This window comes from Bactrocera dorsalis, chromosome 2 (assembly GCF_023373825.1).
Source record: "Bactrocera dorsalis isolate Fly_Bdor chromosome 2, ASM2337382v1, whole genome shotgun sequence".
NCBI lineage: Eukaryota > Metazoa > Arthropoda > Insecta > Diptera > Tephritidae > Bactrocera > Bactrocera dorsalis.
In genome coordinates, this window is record NC_064304.1 from 91,710,643 (window position 1) to 91,730,233 (window position 19,591).

At 33.9% G+C, this 19,591-nt stretch overlaps 2 protein-coding genes across 4 annotated transcripts in view; both read right to left on the bottom strand.

The window, feature by feature from the left end:
- Positions 1-19,591, bottom strand: part of LOC105230323 (uncharacterized) — a 187,572-nt gene that overhangs the window by 137,375 nt on the left and 30,606 nt on the right. The gene's annotated exons all lie outside the window — the stretch shown is intronic.
- On the bottom strand, positions 5,482-11,232 carry LOC125776171 (glial fibrillary acidic protein-like). The gene is made up of 4 exons (XM_049447069.1): positions 10,947-11,232; positions 9,799-10,829; positions 9,404-9,748; positions 5,482-5,565 (listed from the first exon to the last, which is right to left on the bottom strand). Exons 1-4 carry the CDS (start codon positions 11,230-11,232, stop codon positions 5,482-5,484), a joined length of 1,746 nt encoding a protein of 581 aa, XP_049303026.1.

A 19,591-nucleotide genomic window follows, 5' to 3' on the forward strand; every position in this document is an offset into this window, starting at 1 on the left:
AAATGAAACGAATTAGGTAGATCGGCGGATGATGGGAGGATGAAAAAGGGAGACGGATGATAATCCAAAAAATTTTTTTGCAAGTATCATTCGTAATATTCCATATCTCATATACACATATTTAAAAGAGTTCTTTCAAGACTAGTTAACAGCTTTTTGTAATGAGGGTAAGCTTTGGAAACCATAATTATAAAACGGCTGCTTATTTTTTAAAGTCGAAAATATATTCTAAATTGTCAAGTTTTCTGACTCTTTGTGAGCACAACAAAGGCTATTCTTAGATCACAGAGATACTTAGCCAAATTTTATGAAAACATTCGAAATAATATATCTTAAATGCAGTTCAATATTCAGCAGTGCTCCTCCCCATAACCGACCGAAAATTGACTGAAATTGTCTTCAAAAAACAGAACCTCCTCCACTAAGTTCGTTTGGACTTACATATTCATACACAAAGTCCATATTAAATCAATAGAAATCGTTGGAAATCATTATCAGCAATAACAACAAAGAGCACAAACAATGTTAAACAAAATTATGACAGCAAAAAGTAAACAAGAAGCAGGTGAACATAAACAAATGAATAAAAGCACTTAAAGAGCTACACAAACACGAGCATTTGGAAAACAAACGGGATACCTAAACAAAACTGTTATAAGCAAAAACTAAAAAGGAAAGTAAGAGGTAACAAACTAGCAAACAAATAGCTGTCATAAGGATTTGCGCAAATGTCGCAGGACAACTGGAAGAAATATCGAAAGCGCACTGACGTTATGTAAGGACATCAAGCTATATGCCACAACTCATAAAAAAGAAGGATATTGAATGCGCCAGCAGAAGAAAGAAAAATCGCTTAGAGGGGAAGATAAGTATGGCAACATAAAAGCATGCTACAGCAACAACGGCAGTAGAAATAAATCGATTGAATTGAAGAGAAATGCTCAAGTAGATGAGAAGAAACTGTTACTGATAGACAGCCGGATATTCTTGCAAGTAGAATTTGTGGACAACATTGCTGCAGGTGCACTTTTAAATGTTTTTCAATAATTTTATATGTGTACACAAGTGGTTAAGTGGGCAAGACGGTTAGGATTAAGTTATTAAGTTCAAAAATATTATGATATTATACTAATATGAAACGTTTAAACGAAATCTGGTCGACCTCGGAAAGGCTAACATCAGTGTTATATAACATATATACATTTTTTATCAATATCAGGAAATCGTAAACATTTTTCTTACATTTTTTATATGCTTTTATAATATTATAAACCATTTGCATATTCGTATATATAATACATCTCAATGCATCCCCTAAACTGGTTCTCCACACTCTGACATATAAAATTAAACACATTTGATGTTCACAATCACAATAAAACGTGAATAGAAGAGACAATAAACTAGATCGATTGAAGCAAATGCAAAATGGGACCAGAAAACATAAAAGCATAGCATAAGAAAAAATGCTTGCACAAAAAAATAACGAAAACTGGCAATGACAACTAAATAGAAAAGCAAGAATTATAAAGAAAAAAGTAAAAAGTAAGAAAAATAACGAAAAAAGTGAAAAAAGTGAAAAAACAAAAAAGAAATAAAAAAATACGAAAGAACCACAATCAACATCAGTTCAATTCACAATCAAAATACGGCATCTTACTGCGAACAATAAAAGAAACGAAAGAAACACAAGAAGAAGTTGAGAAATAAGCAGCACAGCCATTGATGCCTGAAGATGCTGCAGTGCTGAAACGAAGTTCACAACATTTATCTCAAACTGCGCCAGCAGCGATGGCAGCAGCAGCTGTATCAGCTGGCGAACGAATGTGAACTAAATAGAACAGCAACAAAAGCATTGTTGTCAACATTGCCAAGAGCGCAGACAAGCAGCGCTTTGAACACACAGATATATATGCATGTGTGTGTGTGTGTGTGTGTAAAATGGCATAATGTGAAAACGAGCCTGAAACACCATTCATGGGCACAATAAATAAATGCACATATACAAAATCGAAGATAGGATAACAACAAATAAAAATAGGATAATATTATGGTATTGTGCTAAATAAGAAGAAATGCAAGAAGCAGCAGTTTATTTTAGGTATTGAGAGTATAAAAATTATGTAAATACACAGGATTTGAATCAAAAGAATATATTAATACTGATTTGCGTACGATAAGTGGCAAATATTGCAGTGAAAAGCAATTCTTCTGTTAATGTAAATTAAAAGTAACATTTCCGATCCTTTGCGCGTATTAAAATAAATATAATTTAAAATACATAATCATTAAAAACTATTCTCAGAAATTTATATTTAATGCGCAGTTTCTTGTTTTATTGGTTTTTAACTGGAAAACAAATGGAAAAAATAAAAATAATAAAAATCAGTAATTCCAGCGAAATTTTCGGCTTAATTAATGTGTATGTTTTTCAATAATTTGACGCTAGCATACAATTTTCAAAGCGTTTTTTTGTAAATTATAATAATCTAATAATCAGTTGTCAGATTTCAATGAAAAATGCACAAAAATGTATAAAGTTGAATGTGCATTTAAATATTATAGGTATTACAGTGCGTATGAGTAATATTTGACACCATATTTTTCCTCGGTGTAAAATTTAAGAGAAATCGATATTTTTGTTATAAATAAAAATAAAAAAATCATTTTTATTCCTCATGAATGTATTTATTTATAAAAAAATTCGGACTGATTAATTAGTTTCAACATTTAAAAAAAATTGCGAAAATCAGTGATTTCCCGGAGGGTCACACTAAGCCAACCCTAAAATATAAATGTTTTATATATATATATTAAATATATTTTGCTAAAACTCTTACATAGCTGTATTGTGCACTTAGCTGAAAAGCGTATAGATATAATCTAGTTTACAATAATATAATATATGAAGGGCAGACAGTGCGTATGAGCCATATTTATTTACTGAGCTTTGTAGTAAATACATTTAAGAAAAATTCACAATGTCATTATTAAATTCTTGCATTAATATTACTGTATAATTTAAAAATATAGAAACATTTTCTTTACAATCTTACTACTCTCTAGCATAGATATTCTTATGCTTTATTCGAAACAATTTCGCAGATAAATCCCAAGTCAATAAAGTGTGCCATAATAGTTCATATTTTTCTGCAATTGACAATCGCCAATGGAAGTGCACAGAAGTATTGACCAACACACACGCGGTATGAATGCAGTCCTACATACATACATACAATTATATGTACAAGGACAAGTACACCTAAAACCATAAATATGGAAGTTATGTTGGCACATGCAGACTTATTGGGGGGTCGCTTAATTTATTTGCGCTTTACGACAATTTAGGGGATTAGAAACGAACAAGAGGACAAAATTTGCACAGGATAACAAAAGGGAGTAAGCGTAAGGCAACAATAAAATCAGCAGTAACTACAAGCCGAAACACAAATACAATTACGGGAAAGAAGCGCACAGAATCAGCAAGACAGATAGCAGCGTGAGCACTTGCAAACACCAGTAAATATACTTACAACAAACAAATTGGCACTGCAATGAAAGTAGAATATAAGCAAAAGGAAAAGTAAGAAAATGGCGAAATAAGGAAAAAATCATATCCGAATGAAAACACCATTGTGACAACAATGATATATTGAAAGACGCTGGGCGGTTGCATTGTATTTGTATTTGTATTTATACTCTGTATTTTGTACTTTGTGTTAATGGAAACACAAATGTCTGTCTGTTATTATTTATATACACAACCATTTGCGAGTGTAAGTGTGTGTGTGTTTGTGTATTGGCGATGCCAAAAGAAATAATCATAATAGAAATTGAGGAACAATTGAGGTTCGTGCCAATGCAAAAGAAGGTAAAACAGGATGTTTTAGCTTTGTTTACGCACCGCCTACTTGTCTGCGCGCAGGCGGAGTGCTGCGCGCCGACATCCAGCTGGCTTCCTTCCTGTGCGCTTCCTTTTCGCCTTACATCCAATTGTTCACAGCAAATGACAATCTTAACCCATTCATCTTGCAAATTGAAGTGGACATTGTAAACAATACAATGAGTTATGCCGCCCTTTACTTACACAACACAGCACATACATGAACACACCCACAACAATAACGTTGCGTATATATCAGTGCAAGCAGTTGGTAGACAATTGAAATGTGTCCTGGCAATTATTCACTGGTGCAAGGCAAAAAATCTGGGTATTTCATTTGTTGTTTTTATTTTGTATTTTTTGCTTTTAAAATTACACGCCATATCTGAATAATTAGATTAACAAGCTCTGCCTGTGTTATTTGAACGCCGTTGCATTTATTTTCGCCAAAATTTTTTAGTTCAAATAAAAATGATATTCCCATCTGGCAGAAAGAAAAGGTTGTTTACAGAGTTTTTATATTATAATTTCGTGGAGATTTCAAATTAATTCTCAAAGTGGATTAAATTACCGATTGGCTACTAATTCAATGTAAATATTCAACGTTCAACGCTTAAATATTTAGCTGATGGCTTTAACGCCTTAAAGACGTTTTTATAAATTCTCTTAATTTTAAAAGCGAGCGTAAAATTGAAATCAGATTTGATTCAAAATGTCACTTTTGGTAGTTGACTTTAATTTTAATTAAAGAAGGAACTCTATACTCACCTTTGGACCATATTTTGAATGTTTGCAGATGAAGAAGATGGACATTTTCGTGCTAAGATCTGAAGATTGATCAAATAATGTGCCTCGTTCTTAACTGGCAGTTACATATTCGCTACATATGAGGGTGAGTGAAAAAACGGATACTATTTTTCGTTTAGTACTCTGGTAAATAGGTTTTTAGACACATGTACGAAGACCTCTCCCAGCATGAGCTGTTAATTGAAATGAGCTCTTCTGCCTTACAGTTCTTTGTTTTTGCTTATTATCATATATACGAAGTCATATCCCGCTCCTACTTACATAAAACAATATCTCGTCTCATTAATTTTGAACGAATATTGAACGCTCTACAAAATTGTCTTTTAATATTTTTTCAGAAACCAAACCGATACTAACGGTTGAAAGTTGGACTAATTAAGGTAATATTTAAAAAAAAAAAAACAATTTTTCGCTTAAGTTAAGTATGTAAAGGGATATTTTATAAAAATCAACCAAAAAAATAAATAAAAAATTAGAGACCTATGTTTCAGAGCATCAACTCAAAGAAAAAAATTCATTTCTTTACTCACCCTAATATACCCTAATATATAATATAAATAAAGTTGGCCGTCTGAACGAAGGAGCCCTGCGTTGAAATTCACACAAAAGAGGAAAGTTCACAGAGCGCCTTTAAATTGAAAGTGGACAGAAACGATTATTTTATATATAGCTTAAGCAGCTCACGACTTCCGATCTTAGACCAAGTATTTCAAATCCTAGTCTGAAACACTTTTCTCTCAGCACGAGCTTTGTAGAAAAATATGGTATGATTTTGGACACCGTAGAGTTTATTAAATACGTAACTGAGAACGCAACTGATTTTCATCAACCACAAAGTTATTACAAATTGAAGTTTTTGGCCTAACTTGAGCGTTCTAAATATAAAAAACAAAAATTTCAGACTAATAATAAGTAACAAGTTAGCGTAAACATCAAATTTGTTAAGAGTTTACTAAGGTACAACATTCTTTTGGACATTTTTCTGGATTTTCATTTTCTAAAGTTTAAGATAAACTCACCGCAGAAAGTCAAACCAAGCCATGTTTTCAACTTTTGGATTTCAAGATAATAATAGCTATAGATTTTATACGGCCTCCAAGTTAGCCAGTTTTGGTCTCATGATGTCCTCAGTTAGTCTAAGCTCGTTTCAAAGGAAGCGCACTTTAATAAATGAACTTTTTTTGTGATCCGGTTAGATGGTCATCAGTTTCAACTATCATTTCTTAGTTTTCTTCAAAAAAACTGATGAACTTGTGTAAAGCTATTTGAAAGCACTCGTATAGTCTTTCAAGAAAAAATTCTATATAGAAGCGCAAAGACCTTTACATGGAATATTAAAACTTAAGAAAATTTATGTAAAAAAAAAATTATTTACAAACCCTTGGCTGGAACTCATTCAAAATGATGAGCCTCTTCCAACAACAAAATCAACGCTCTTATTAAGATTTATATAAATTTATATGTAAAATTTTACAGGACGTGATCTAACAATAGATTTTCCTATCGCAGGTAAACAGAGCGCACAGCATGTGACAGTGTGGCTGGGCAATCAAATGACAGCTATGAATAGGATCAAAGGCGACACCAATAATAGCACGACGCAAGGGTTAGCACAACACCTAAAATAAATAAACAACAACAAACAATAGCTAAAACCTACAAATAAACATGCACACACATGAATACATACATATATACTACAGGTACTTCAAAAACAAAAGCTGGAAGTACGAGTAAGTGTCCTTAGGACTAGAGTGGGCATATGCCATAAACAGAAAAAATCTTCTGTGTGTTATGTTAATAATAAAACATTTAGAATAACAGTAGAAACAACAACACTAAAGGCAGCTTACATATGGGCGCAATAGAAACAACTATAACAGCAACACCCAGCTAACGGAAGTCATTCAAGAAGAGCGCTTGCTGTGTTGTCGGCCTACGTGGCGTATGAGCAACACAATTAGATATCAAAGCAGAAGTGCGCTAAGCATTAGTAGACAAACTGGACATATACATATACACGTATATTTATATGTATGTGTATTCTTTGTAAGCAGAATTGATTGACACCAAAAACAACAATAACATCTGTATATTTGCATGGAGAATAATAGAGAAAGCAATAACACTGACAGTTGACCATTACACACACACACGCACACATAGTCTATGCTACTCTAATACACATGTAAGCACGTGTTGAGTACATAATGAATTTGTGCTCTTTTCAACAATACCGTCCAATAACCAACATTTCCGCTCCACACGAGCCGACTTTACTGCAGCGCCATACAAAACTTGGACGAAGATACCAATATTGCTGTAATGTTCCCTACGATGCGCACATAGATTTGTATATGTATGTATGTAAATAAACAAAAGCTGCCAACTCGTAGAGAAAAGTATGCTTATCAATGCCTGGGCTATTGCAGGCAGATGGCAAGATTATTTGTAACACCAACAAATAAGCTTAAATCATATATAATACATACATACGTGTGTATAAGGCTTCACATAGGCAACTAAATATATAGCATAAGCTAAATTACTTTACGTATTTTCGCAGCGCAATCGAGCGTGCAGGGATGTGTTTAGGCTTCCAGGAGCCATTTTGCTGTTATGAAGGTGCGTTAAAAACCAACAGACGGCAGGCAAATGGAGGGCAATCAGTAGGCAATCACTGGCACACACACACATACCGTTGTGTATTAGTATGTGCACAATGCTATGAATTACCGGCTATGGCTGGGCGGGCTCAATTTGATGTTGGTGCGTGAAAACGTGTCAGCCCGCAGCTATTTAGCTCGTGTTAGTTTTAGGAAAACTTCCATTTTCCCAAAGAATATAAAGTGAAAAGCATAGAAATGGTCGTACCTAAGAAATAAATAAATATAGTGGAAAGCAGGCAATAACTTAATGGCTTGAACTACATATTTTGTATGTGCTGTTAACAATGATTGTTAGTTTATGATTAAAAGATATCAATTTTGGTTTAGTGATTAATATTTTTATTTATTATTATGATTTATGACTTGTGATTAGTTATATATTCTATGATGACCGTGGGATGGGGACCGTGTATGCAGGACTCATATAAGTGATTTGTTTTTTCATATGTCATATGATCGGTGATTAATAATTTGTGTTTCATGTTTTAAATAATTAGTGACTTATAGTCGCTGCTAAATTCGCTTAAGTAATTTAGTTTGTAGCCCAAATGTGAAGAAATATTGATTTTCACAATAACTTAAGTATATTATATAAATGCAAATTGATAATTTGTTTGCTTAGATTTCATGATTTGTATTTTATTTATTTATGATTTACAACGATTAATGATGATGATGATGATTGTTTAAAGATTTAATATTAATAATTAACGTTAGTAATTTATGATTAATGATTTGTGATTTGTGATTAATTATTGATTAATTGTAATTTTTCTTTTTCTATTTATGATTTATAATTTATGCTTTACAGTTATTGATTATTGATTAATGAAACTGATTAACGATTTATGACTTATTACTTATGATTTTTGATTTTTGATTAATGTTTTATTATTGACGATTATCGATTAACGATCATGATGATTAATTTTTTAGGATTTATGATTAACGATTAGCGATTTATGATTAACAATTTTTGATTTATGAATTATTATCAATAATTAATTAATTGTCATTTTTGCTTTTGCTTTATGATTTATAATTTATGGTTTATGATTTATATTTACTGATTTAGAGTTATTGATTATTGATTAATGAAAATGATTAACGATTTATAACTTTTGACTTATAACTTATAAGTTATGATTTCTGATTTTTGTTTACTTTTTTATTATTTATGATTATTGAATAATGATGATGATGATATATGACATTTTTTATATGAATGCATATTGAAGAGTCATTAATGATGAGTACTTATGATTTATGATTTGGTATAAGTATATGGATTAGAATAGGATAGGATTTAAAATTACGATGAAGGATTTAGGATTAATGACTTATGATTAATGATGTTTGAAATTATATATCAAACTGTTTGATTTGTAAGATCAAACTTTTTAAACTCAACAAAGAATCTTTAAATTCTTACCGCTGGTGGGGGAAAAATAAAGACCTTAGTCGAGCTGAGAATATTTCATTCTAGTTTTATTTAGTAATTTGGAAACCTTATATACTATTTTTCAAAATATCCTAAATAACTAAATATATGTGTATGTGTGTATGTTCATATGTATGTAGCATATTGTTTATGCTACATGGTATGGTATTGCTTTCAAGTGCACATGTTGTGTGACCTTGGGTTGTTTTAATGTGAGTACATTTACAAGCAGTTGCTAAAATGTATTCTAAGAACCCATGGGTTATCATATGTAAACATCTTATCCTTAGTAATATTTGTGTTATTGTTTGTTGAATGCTATTGTTTTGCATGACAATGCATTTTAAGTATTTTATGTATATGTGTGTATGTTCAATATATTTGAACATAAATATCTAATATTAGTGGACTGTATCAATAGTAAGATTATTTCTTATCTTATTTAACATAATATATAAAAGGTTTAAATATAATATTGTTGTCCGTGCTTTTGGCAGCAACGAACATGTTCAATTTTGAACATTCTCCCGGGCGACAAAAGTAACTAAAGTTTTTAATCGTGTCATGTTCGCCAACTAAGTGACGTTCATGATGACTACGAACCTTTCTATGTTGAATTAGTTTGTTCATCACTATTTCTGCAAATTCGTTAAAACGGTATCCTGCTGACTTTTCATCTTTCACATCGGACGACGGTGTACCTTTGATGTGAGGCTTCTTTTTTCGTACCTTAGTATTCTCCTCTTCACTGCATTCGCCTTTCGGTAATTGTTGTATGTGTATAATTGGTAGACATCCCATCCGTTTCTTCTTGGCCCTTAGATTCAGTACTGCATCTTCCATTGTCATACCCCCATCGTCAGCATCTTTAATTGTCTTGTCTTCATTTGGCTCTTCATCAGGCGGTTCCAGATCCATTCTTTCATCTGTAAAAGATAACTCTCTTCCCTACTTCCTCCGAAGTGAGGACTCTCCCGGGGAATAAAATACCTGTTAACGTCTTGTCTTCCAGTTGTAGCTCTCCAAGATTCCTTTTGCCCTTTTGTTTTGTAATTGATTTTACGAAGAAAGTCCTTCTCCTTCTCCAACTTGATATCCAGCTCTGACTTCAACATCTCATTGTTTGATTCAAGCAAGGATATTTTGCTCTGCAAAATGCCACGTTCCTCAGCATCACGCATTAGCTCCTCATTATGTTTAGTCAACTTGGAAATCTCCTTCTGTTTTAACTCCAACACACAATGCAAACTATCCGCTTCACTTTGCAGACGCGCCAGTTCCGATGGCGAACTAATGCCACTGCTGCGATCCAGGGTCTCGTTAAAGCTGCGCTGTGAGGATCGTAAAACCGAAATCTCATCCTGCGACAGATTTAACTTGTCACGCAACTCGCGTTCCCTATTCTCATTGGAAGCTCTAAGCCCATTGAGTTCCTTTGTCAGCGCTTGCACTCGTTCATTCAAGTTATGTTCTCGTTCTGTGGCCGCCTGGAAGCGGGCGGCGTAGGCATTTTCAGTGCTAGTCAATTTTTCACACAACTCTTGCTCGGAAATCGCCAATAAATTGAAACGCTCTTTTAATTTGAGTTCGCGTTGTTCGGCTTCATCGAGTTGTTGTTGCTTTTGTGAGAGTTTGTTATCAATTTCTAAGCGATACGAATCGAGTGTACGCTTATGTTCCACATCTTGTGCTTCCAGTTGTGACTCGAGTGCTGCGAATTTTTCTTGAGCAAAAGCTTGGTAATCGGAGAGACTTGTTTGTGCCTTCTCCATTTCCATTTTGAGCTGTTCGTTAAATTGTTTGCGCACGTTATCATATCTGTGTGCCAGTAATTCCCAAGCAGTGTTGTAATTTGCACCTGATTCCGTTATCAGGTGACTAACCATTAATCTAGCATCTCCTTGAATACAAGATTTCAAATAGCTCATCTTTTTGGAGTCACTTATGTCCTTATTATTATGGACATACTCCTCGAAGAGCTCCTTAAATGGTTGCCATTCTCGGAATTCGCCTGAGAATTTTTGCAATTCTATTTTTGGTAATTCCAATATTTTCGTTTTTATTAAGTTCATTTCCTTTTGTTTTTTTAATACACGTAAAGTATTGGTGATTTCAACAAAAAGTTCTTCTAATCCTAAAACATTACGTGGCTTTTTGTACTTCATCGCCAATTTGGCGATATCCCCCTCCATGCAGCTCCAATAGAACTTGAGACGGTGTTCGTAATTTTCAATTTCAGTTTCGTCTTTATTATTTATATTTATCTTTGCATCTGCAATTGTAGATTGAATTCTTTTCGATCTTCTTTCAATTGCCTGCTCTATAACGCCTATCATTGTATCTGCGTCTTCTACGCGTAGCTTCTTCTCAAAAGTGATCCTTTCTACGCGTAGATCGCCTTTCCTTTGTACCATGTCCGCAGTGTTCGACATTTTTAATTAATATTTTTTACTAAACTGTTCTTATTCTTTAAAAAAAAAAATAGTTGGTGGTTATTGTTTTGGTCGCCTGGTTGACCTTGCTGTGCCTCGATTCACAGCCGCTGAATATATAATTTTTTTTTTTTTTAAAATAAACAGTTTTACACAGCGTTTAGTTTCGTACTAAACGGCTTATGTGATCATATAAATATGCGGGAATATGAACCCGTCTTACAATTTCTTATTCATTTGCCTATATATATTCATATATAATAGGACTTTTACATATATTGCCTGTATTTTTTTTTCATACAGGTCTTACTTGCCTGTATTTTCCTTATACAGGTCTTTTCTTTGGCTGAGCCAACAATCCGGCTCGAAGGACCAAATGTTTGAATTATATATCAAACTGTTTGATTTGTAAGATCAAACTTAAACTCAACAAAGAATCTTTAAATTCTTACCGCTGGTGGGGGAAAAAATAAAGACCTTAGTCGAGCTGAGAATATTTCATTCTAGTTTTATTTAGTAATTTGGAAACCTTATATACTATTTTTCAAAATATCCTAAATAACTAAATATATGTGTATGTGTGTATGTTCATATGTATGTAGCATATTGTTTATGCTACATGGTATGGTATTGCTTTCAAGTGCACATGTTGTGTGACCTTGGGTTGTTTTAATGTGAGTACATTTACAAGCAGTTGCTAAAATGTATTCTAAGAACCCATGGGTTATCATATGTAAACATCTTATCCTTAGTAATATTTGTGTTATTGTTTGTTGAATGCTATTGTTTTGCATGACAATGCATTTTAAGTATTTTATGTATATGTGTGTATGTTCAATATATTTGAACATAAATATCTAATATTAGTGGACTGTATCAATAGTAAGATTATTTCTTATCTTATTTAACATAATATATAAAAGGTTTAAATATAATATTGTTGTCCGTGCTTTTGGCAGCAACGAACATGTTCAATTTTGAACAAATGATCTATGATAATAATTATTTATTAACGATTAATGATAATGATTTATGCCTAATTATTTCTTATTTATGATAATTAATTATTAAAGAGCAATAAAAATGATGACTTTTGATTTGGAAATTGTAATTTATCATGAAAGATTTATGATTTAAGATTTAAGATCTAAGATGTAGGCTTAATGACTTATCATTAATGAATACTGATTTATTATTTAACGATTAATGCTGATGATTTACAATTTATTACTTTTTACTTGCGTGATTCTTATTTACGATTATATTAAGCGACTTATGATTTATATTGTATAATGCATTGCTGTGAAATTATTCACTTTTTTTATTTTCTATTGCATTTTACTATTTCTGAGTTGTGAAGTACTAATCTGCTATAATTGAATAACACTTTTTGCAACAAAACTCTTTTATTCTAAGGTATAAAATTGGAAAAGTTAGAACTTCTCAAATACTGATTTCCTTATTCATGGATTAGCTTTGAATTATAAACTCCCGTACCCTTTTCTTGTCTCCAAGATAATCCGGCATATTCAAATCATCCTCAAATGTCGAAAAAGCACTTTCATCTGTCTTAACTTTCTGGCCTATAAATTAATCAAAATCTATAAAACGTGCTTTAAATTGAATTTCAGTGATTCGATTAAATTTTCGCCAACCCAAGCAAATTCAGACTTCAAATCGTGTTTTTACGATAGTTTTTGAGGGTGTTGTGTGCAGGAAGGGGAGACAATCTGTATGAATAAATAAAACGGTAAGTCGAAGTGACAGGCAGGTGAGGCAATAAATTGAAATTATTTCGGCAGGCATAAAGGAAAGGATGAGCAAATGCGGGCGATCGAATTACCGAACAAAGCCAAATGCCGCATGAATATTGCGAATAGAAGGCCAAAGCTCAAGCTGATAGCGGGGACTGGATACAGGCGACAGACAACTAAATATGAGTAAAGACACATATACATTCGTATATCGATTTTTATGCACTGGTAGCACAGAGTCACACAAAGGTTACGTGTGCTCGGTGACACTTTGAAATTTAATCGGCTGTTTAAGCATCGGATAAGGTTTTTACTACATATACATATAAGTGTGTATGTGTGTGTCCTCACCTACTCTATATTGCTTTGTAATAAATTCGCGCAACAGCAAATCGTTCGTTTTCAAAGGATGAATGTAAATTTGACTGATGACAATGTACGAATAACGGTGTTTGTGGGTGTGGCATTCGGCTTGCGCGTACAAAAGGTGACTGCCGAGTTTATTTGCTTTAGGCAGGCAATCAAGCGCGTAAGGCGCTGACAAATCGGGTTTCAGGGTGAGATTAGTGAGCGCGCTTATCGCATTAAATGTCGCCGATATTGTGATGTTGGTATTTCATTTTGATTTCAATGTGCCAAATATTTGCCAATACTGACAAATAAACATACAATTACACAGGTGACGGCGGAAAATATTCCGTTACACATTTTGCACAAGTGTTTTGTTTGTAAGGGCTTCAGTTGGGTTATAGAAATGTCTTTGACATACAAATCGTTTATATTGCCATAGTGACGTGATAAACAAACAATGTACTAAGAAATATGATTTAAAGGAACTTCACGAAAGATTTTGTAAGGCAAATAATCCTCCTGTAACAATAATAAAGACATTAACCTTACAAATTATACTGATAAATTTTAACACGAAGTTTTTAGGATATTTGTCTATCTTGGTGTACTCTCATTAACAATATGGTATATAATATTTTTTTTTCTTCACTCACGTCCTGTTTTTTCTGGATCCCTCAATACGCGCAGCGATCCACGAGTTAATTGACTCAAAACGGTTTCCTTGTGCAATCTTTTGAGTTTGCTGAATAGCCAGAAGTCACACGGAGCTAAATCAGGCGAATACGGTGGTTTCGGCACGATATTAGTTAAAATTTTGGCGAAAAACTCAGAGAGAATCTATCCAGTATGCGACGGTGCATTATTGTACTACAAAAAATAACAGTTATCGGCCCATAATTCTTAACTCTTTTTAAGTATAGTATATACGACGCACAGTACTCAAATAGCATTCCTTGTTAACAGTTTAGCCAGTCGGAAGGAATTCGGAGTACACCACACATCGATAATCAAAGAAAACTGTCAACATAACCTTTATTTTCGACCTGCTTTAACCTGCTTTGACGTTGTTTTTCGGCTTCGGCTCACTTTTGTCACCACCGAGGATCGTTTGTTTCCGCATCGTGAGCATAGATTCAAGTAGTAATACGTTTCAGGCATTCTAGTAGTCGGAAAGCATTGTTTCACAGACGTAACTCAGCGCTCTTTTTCTGAAAAACTGAGTGATGTTGGAACTGCGTGCGTTCAGTTTTCTTAGATCTTCAAGTCAGCAATGGTTTTCATTGATCCTTACGATATTTCGACGATGTCAGTAAAATCTCAAATTTTTAATCGCCGATTCTCAAATTGTAATTCCTTTATTTTATTGACGTGTTGATCATCACTTGATGTTGATGGCCATCCTGAACGTAGTATGTACCAATCGAAACACTTGCTCGCGGCAAATAAAAACCTTACTTTCGTTACAGCATCTCACCTCTAGGCTGAGTAGTTCCGTCTCAAGAACTACGCTCCAACCAATTTACCGCTATTCAAGGACAAAAATTGCTCTAAACATGTTTCATTCACTTCCTGGTCTAACCGTTATTACGGTTATTACGTCGACGCGTCAACAGTTAAGTGCCGTCATAATAGACAAGAGTGTGGGTAACAATCGGTGAAGTAGTGCAGTATGTTTAAAAACATAACGGCAATTTCAGTTGAACTTCTAACTACGCGTTGCGCATTTTTTGCCGCAAACGTCAACTTCAAAAGGTTGAACGGGCGCCACAGCAACACAGCTTCAATATCACAGACTTGAAAAACGACTTGCTTTACAACGGCGTCACCCAGCCGAGCGTATCGCGCACAAAGCGCATTATACTTAAGCTGCAAGTAGACGCGCATAATCCCGTTTTGCGCGCATTGCTTTGCTTTGAATTTCTATAAAGTAATACATCTATACGTACACACATACAAACACATCGAGGGACGGATACCACTTTTAGCTGCCGCTTTAATTCTAATATGCGCCGTTCTTGTTCTTGTTTGGTTATGTCATTTTTTGCACGAATTCATTTAACGCTGCAGAACAGTCAGACCAAACCGCCACCTGCACACATGCACACACACACAACTGCAGCGAAGCTGTGTGTGTGAATTTCACTCATTCATACTTTACACAATCTCGTCTGTACGTTTGGGTGTTTGCATGCAATTGCGCTACAGCAGGTGCCCGGTGAGAGCGCTGGCTCCATACACCTCACTGCCAATTTCCAACTCGTTCAAATTGGCGCTGAAGTTTTTTAATTTGCTGCAAAAAAGCATAAAAAGAAAATAATAATGATATAAATGAAGTTTACGCGCAGCAGCAACGCTAAATCCACTTTTTTGCAATTTTAAATTTTTTAAGCAATTTTATTTTTAATTTTTGTATATATTTTTATGCTTGCTCTGTACTATAAATGACTGAGCGTCGCATCGTGGCAGACTTAATAGCACATAGCGTCTGCTCACTTCAGCAGCGGCAACGTCATTAGCATATTTTACATAGAAAAGCCTCTTCTGCCGTACAACCAGCCCAGCACTTCCACCCACTTGCAGCCCCTTCCGCGAGCGTGCAGCACATTTGTGTAGATTTTCAGGCAAAAAGAAATAAAAGGATTAAAATTACTCAAAAAGTCTCCCTCCCTCCGATGTCTGTCGCAACTTTATTCACCTGGCTACCACATTCCCCATCGCTCCTTCGCTGATTACAGCACAAAATGGATAAAAAATTGTAGTGCAACTTTTTGTGCGACGTTTATGCGCGGAAATTAGTGCAGAGTGCAAGTTTAGAAAGGCTGAAGGACGCGGCTGAGCGAGCGTCGAGCGCAAAGGACAATCTCTACAGTTTTTTATATTTCGCAGGTAAAGTTTAGCATAAAGCCTGGGCTATAGTCGCAGTGGTGGTTGTGTGTGTGGAAAGTGTAAAGGATATGCTGCTTTGTTTGTATATTAAGTAGTATGAAACTCAAACAGAGGCGTGTTGTAAGGAGGAAGTTGAGTATGAAAATGAGCTGAGCTGTTGCTTTTTGTAGACGCTTGTCAAGTAAAATGTACCTATTAAAGTTAATGAGACTGATTTAAATTTATTTTAATAAAACTACATGTGATAGCCTTAATAAAGACTTAATTAACATAACTTTACTTATCAAATTATGGCGAATCAAAATCTGTACCATTAAACTTATAAATTGCCTTCCCGAAATAAAATGAATTCAATTAAATTTTCGGAATTTTTTGTGAGACAATATATCGCCAAAGTATAAAAATTGTATGCAACTTGGATATAGTACACATACTTGTACCACAGAAAAAAATCATACTAATTGCACAAACTTTATATTATTATTTAATGTCAGTTAAAGCCTAGGCTTAAAAAATTAGCATTGCCACTCAATTAATCATCATATATGTAACTCTGAAATATATACTATATATACATATATATTAATTGTTACAATGCGATATGTTTAATTGTGTTCAATTAACGGTATGCATTGAACGACTTACTTTTTCCACATATTTTTTTTATTTGGTCTTTTGGTTCTAACCTAAAAATTTGTGCTCTGCAAAAAATGCTGAAATTTTTTGTTTTAAACAAACATTCCTTTAAGCCGTTGCGTGGGTTTACGAGTTAAAAAAAATCGATTTTTTTATTGTCTTATTAAATTCTACAATATCTCTAGAATATTGCACTAAATTTTCAAGTTGATTCGAGTATTAGTTGTGAAGATACAACCTCGAGTCCAACTAAGCTGAGTGTGCAGTCTTAACGCCTTTTCTCGAAACTATGTTTTTGAAGTCGGTTGGCAAGATTTCTGGAGAACTATTAAACCTAAATTCAAGATTGTATTTCAAAGACTTAAACGGACGATTGTTTTGGATTACAACTATTTGAAAAAGAATTTAGCGAAATTTTCACTAAAATTTTAATTTCTTTTAAATGCTGCCAAGAATCCAATTTTTAGTTTTCCCTTCGTTCAAGTGTTAAGGTTTTACCTAAAACACATTTTTCTTCACTCGCAATGGCTGAGTTCAAAATATGTTTTTTCCGAAAATTTCAGAATTTCTTTGCTAATAGTGTTTGTAACAAAAAAATTGTTGAAAAAGACCTTGTTTTTTACCCGAGCAAACCCATGTGACTCCTTAAAAGTTATACGCCGTTAAAATACGAAGTACTAGATTAGTTGCTTAATACAAAATATCAAAAAATTAAATATTAATTATTAATAGGAAAAGAAAAAAGATTTAGCTATGGCGTGAATTAAAAATAAAGGGCTTGCTTACGTTGAATCCTTACTTTTAGAGTATAAGCTATAACTTCAGTAGACGCTTGCCATGAAACAATCAATTTTAGAAATAACCGATACTCTAATGTTACTTAATGACAAACTTTGAAGCTAGACCCAAAAGGAATCGTCAGTGAACCTATAAAGTAAACACATATAAATGAACGGCATGATGAGCTGTACCATTTAGCCATCTTTCTATGTATACGCAAACTAGTCCCTCTTTTTTTGATACATCTATATCAAATTTTGCACATTACATTTTCTCCTCGATAGGCTGCACATATGTCAGAACCGCCGACATCGTACCACTATAGCATATAGCTGCTAGTATCTTTACTAAATTTGACATAGATTATTGTCTAAGGCAGTAGTGTTATATTCGGAGAAATTGTTCAGATCGGATCATTATACCATATACATAGCTGCCATACAAACTGCACCACCGAAATCAAGTTCACGAAAGTAGTGCTTCGTGTTTATGAAGGGTTTTACAGCCAACGTCAATATTTTTTCTGGTTTTCTCTATATATAGATTTATTTTAACCAACAAATTCGATAGATTTTCTTCACTCACGATATTGTACAGTATGCATACACAATTGCAGATAAAATCCCTATAATTAAATGCGAAATTAATTGAACTCAGACAGAGACGATTAAGATGTAATGACATATTTATGCTTATTCATTTCAGCGAGCAAAATTTCATTTGCTGGGCTTTCATAAATCTGCCACTTGCAGCTCTTCCTGGAATTGAGATGACTCAGCCACTCTTTGAGCGGCTGCTCTGCTGAGTTATAACATTTCATTCCATTTTGAGTTTCCATCTGCGTTTGCGCTTCGTTTCTGTGAAGCTTTTATTCTGATTGCGATTTCGTATGTTTATCGTAATAGCATGATTTTCGAAATTTTCTTCCGCTTTTACGTGGGATTTATATATGACTTGCAAAGAAAAAGACATACAGCCATAAGAAAGTTATCATTTTCTAATAGAAGCTCAACATTGACATAAACACATACATACATACGCACATACAATATATACAAACATACATGAAAGACGTTAGTCGAAATTGAACATTTGTCAAAGTACAAAAAATTTAACGTACGTCAATATTTACAGTACGTCATCATTATCACGACCCTAATTTATTTGGCATTGGTATTTGATGTTGGTTCAAGATTGTCCTTCGAGTAAGATGGAACTGAAATTCGTGAAATTATTGCCATAAGCCAGGTCTTTGACCAATAGCTGCTAAGCACACGCCATGATTGCGCTGTGACCTGTCATACAAAGGATTCTGATGATGAATTAGCTTGAAACTGAGGACAAGCACTCACTGACTAGCTTTGAGCGAAGAGTTAGGGAGCTCGGCGCAAATATTGCCGCTCTACTGTCGAAGTGAATCGAAGTGATCGATAGCAGCCATTTCTGCCGAAAAACACTACGTTGATCCGATCGCCTAAAGCTAAGGTTAACGGAGAGCTCTTTATAGAGAACTCTTCCTACATTTTATTTTCTAGCTAAACTGATCCAACTTGGTCCCATTCCGATTTGAGCGGAGTTTTGTAGTTTCCAGCGATACCGCTGTGATTTGTGTTAATTAAGAAAGCTTTTTTCCTGAGTGATATGCTTGTTTTGTCTTCTTCATGTACCTATCCGACATTTTTGACATACTGTTAATTCTTCTCAGCTCGTATAAGAATTTCTTGCACTTTCGCTTCATTTTAACGCAACATTTTCGATACAAAATTGAATATTTACTCAATAAAGTTGCGTTCTTTTCCCCATTTTTCCGCTCGTATCCCTTCACTTACTTCACTTACGAGTACTTCCGCCACTTTATCTACCTGGCTCAGCTTACTATCTCACTCAGATCACTTTTATTTCACAGCAAAGTCGCTTAAATTAATTAAAAAGTTATCAAAGTCATAGTAAAA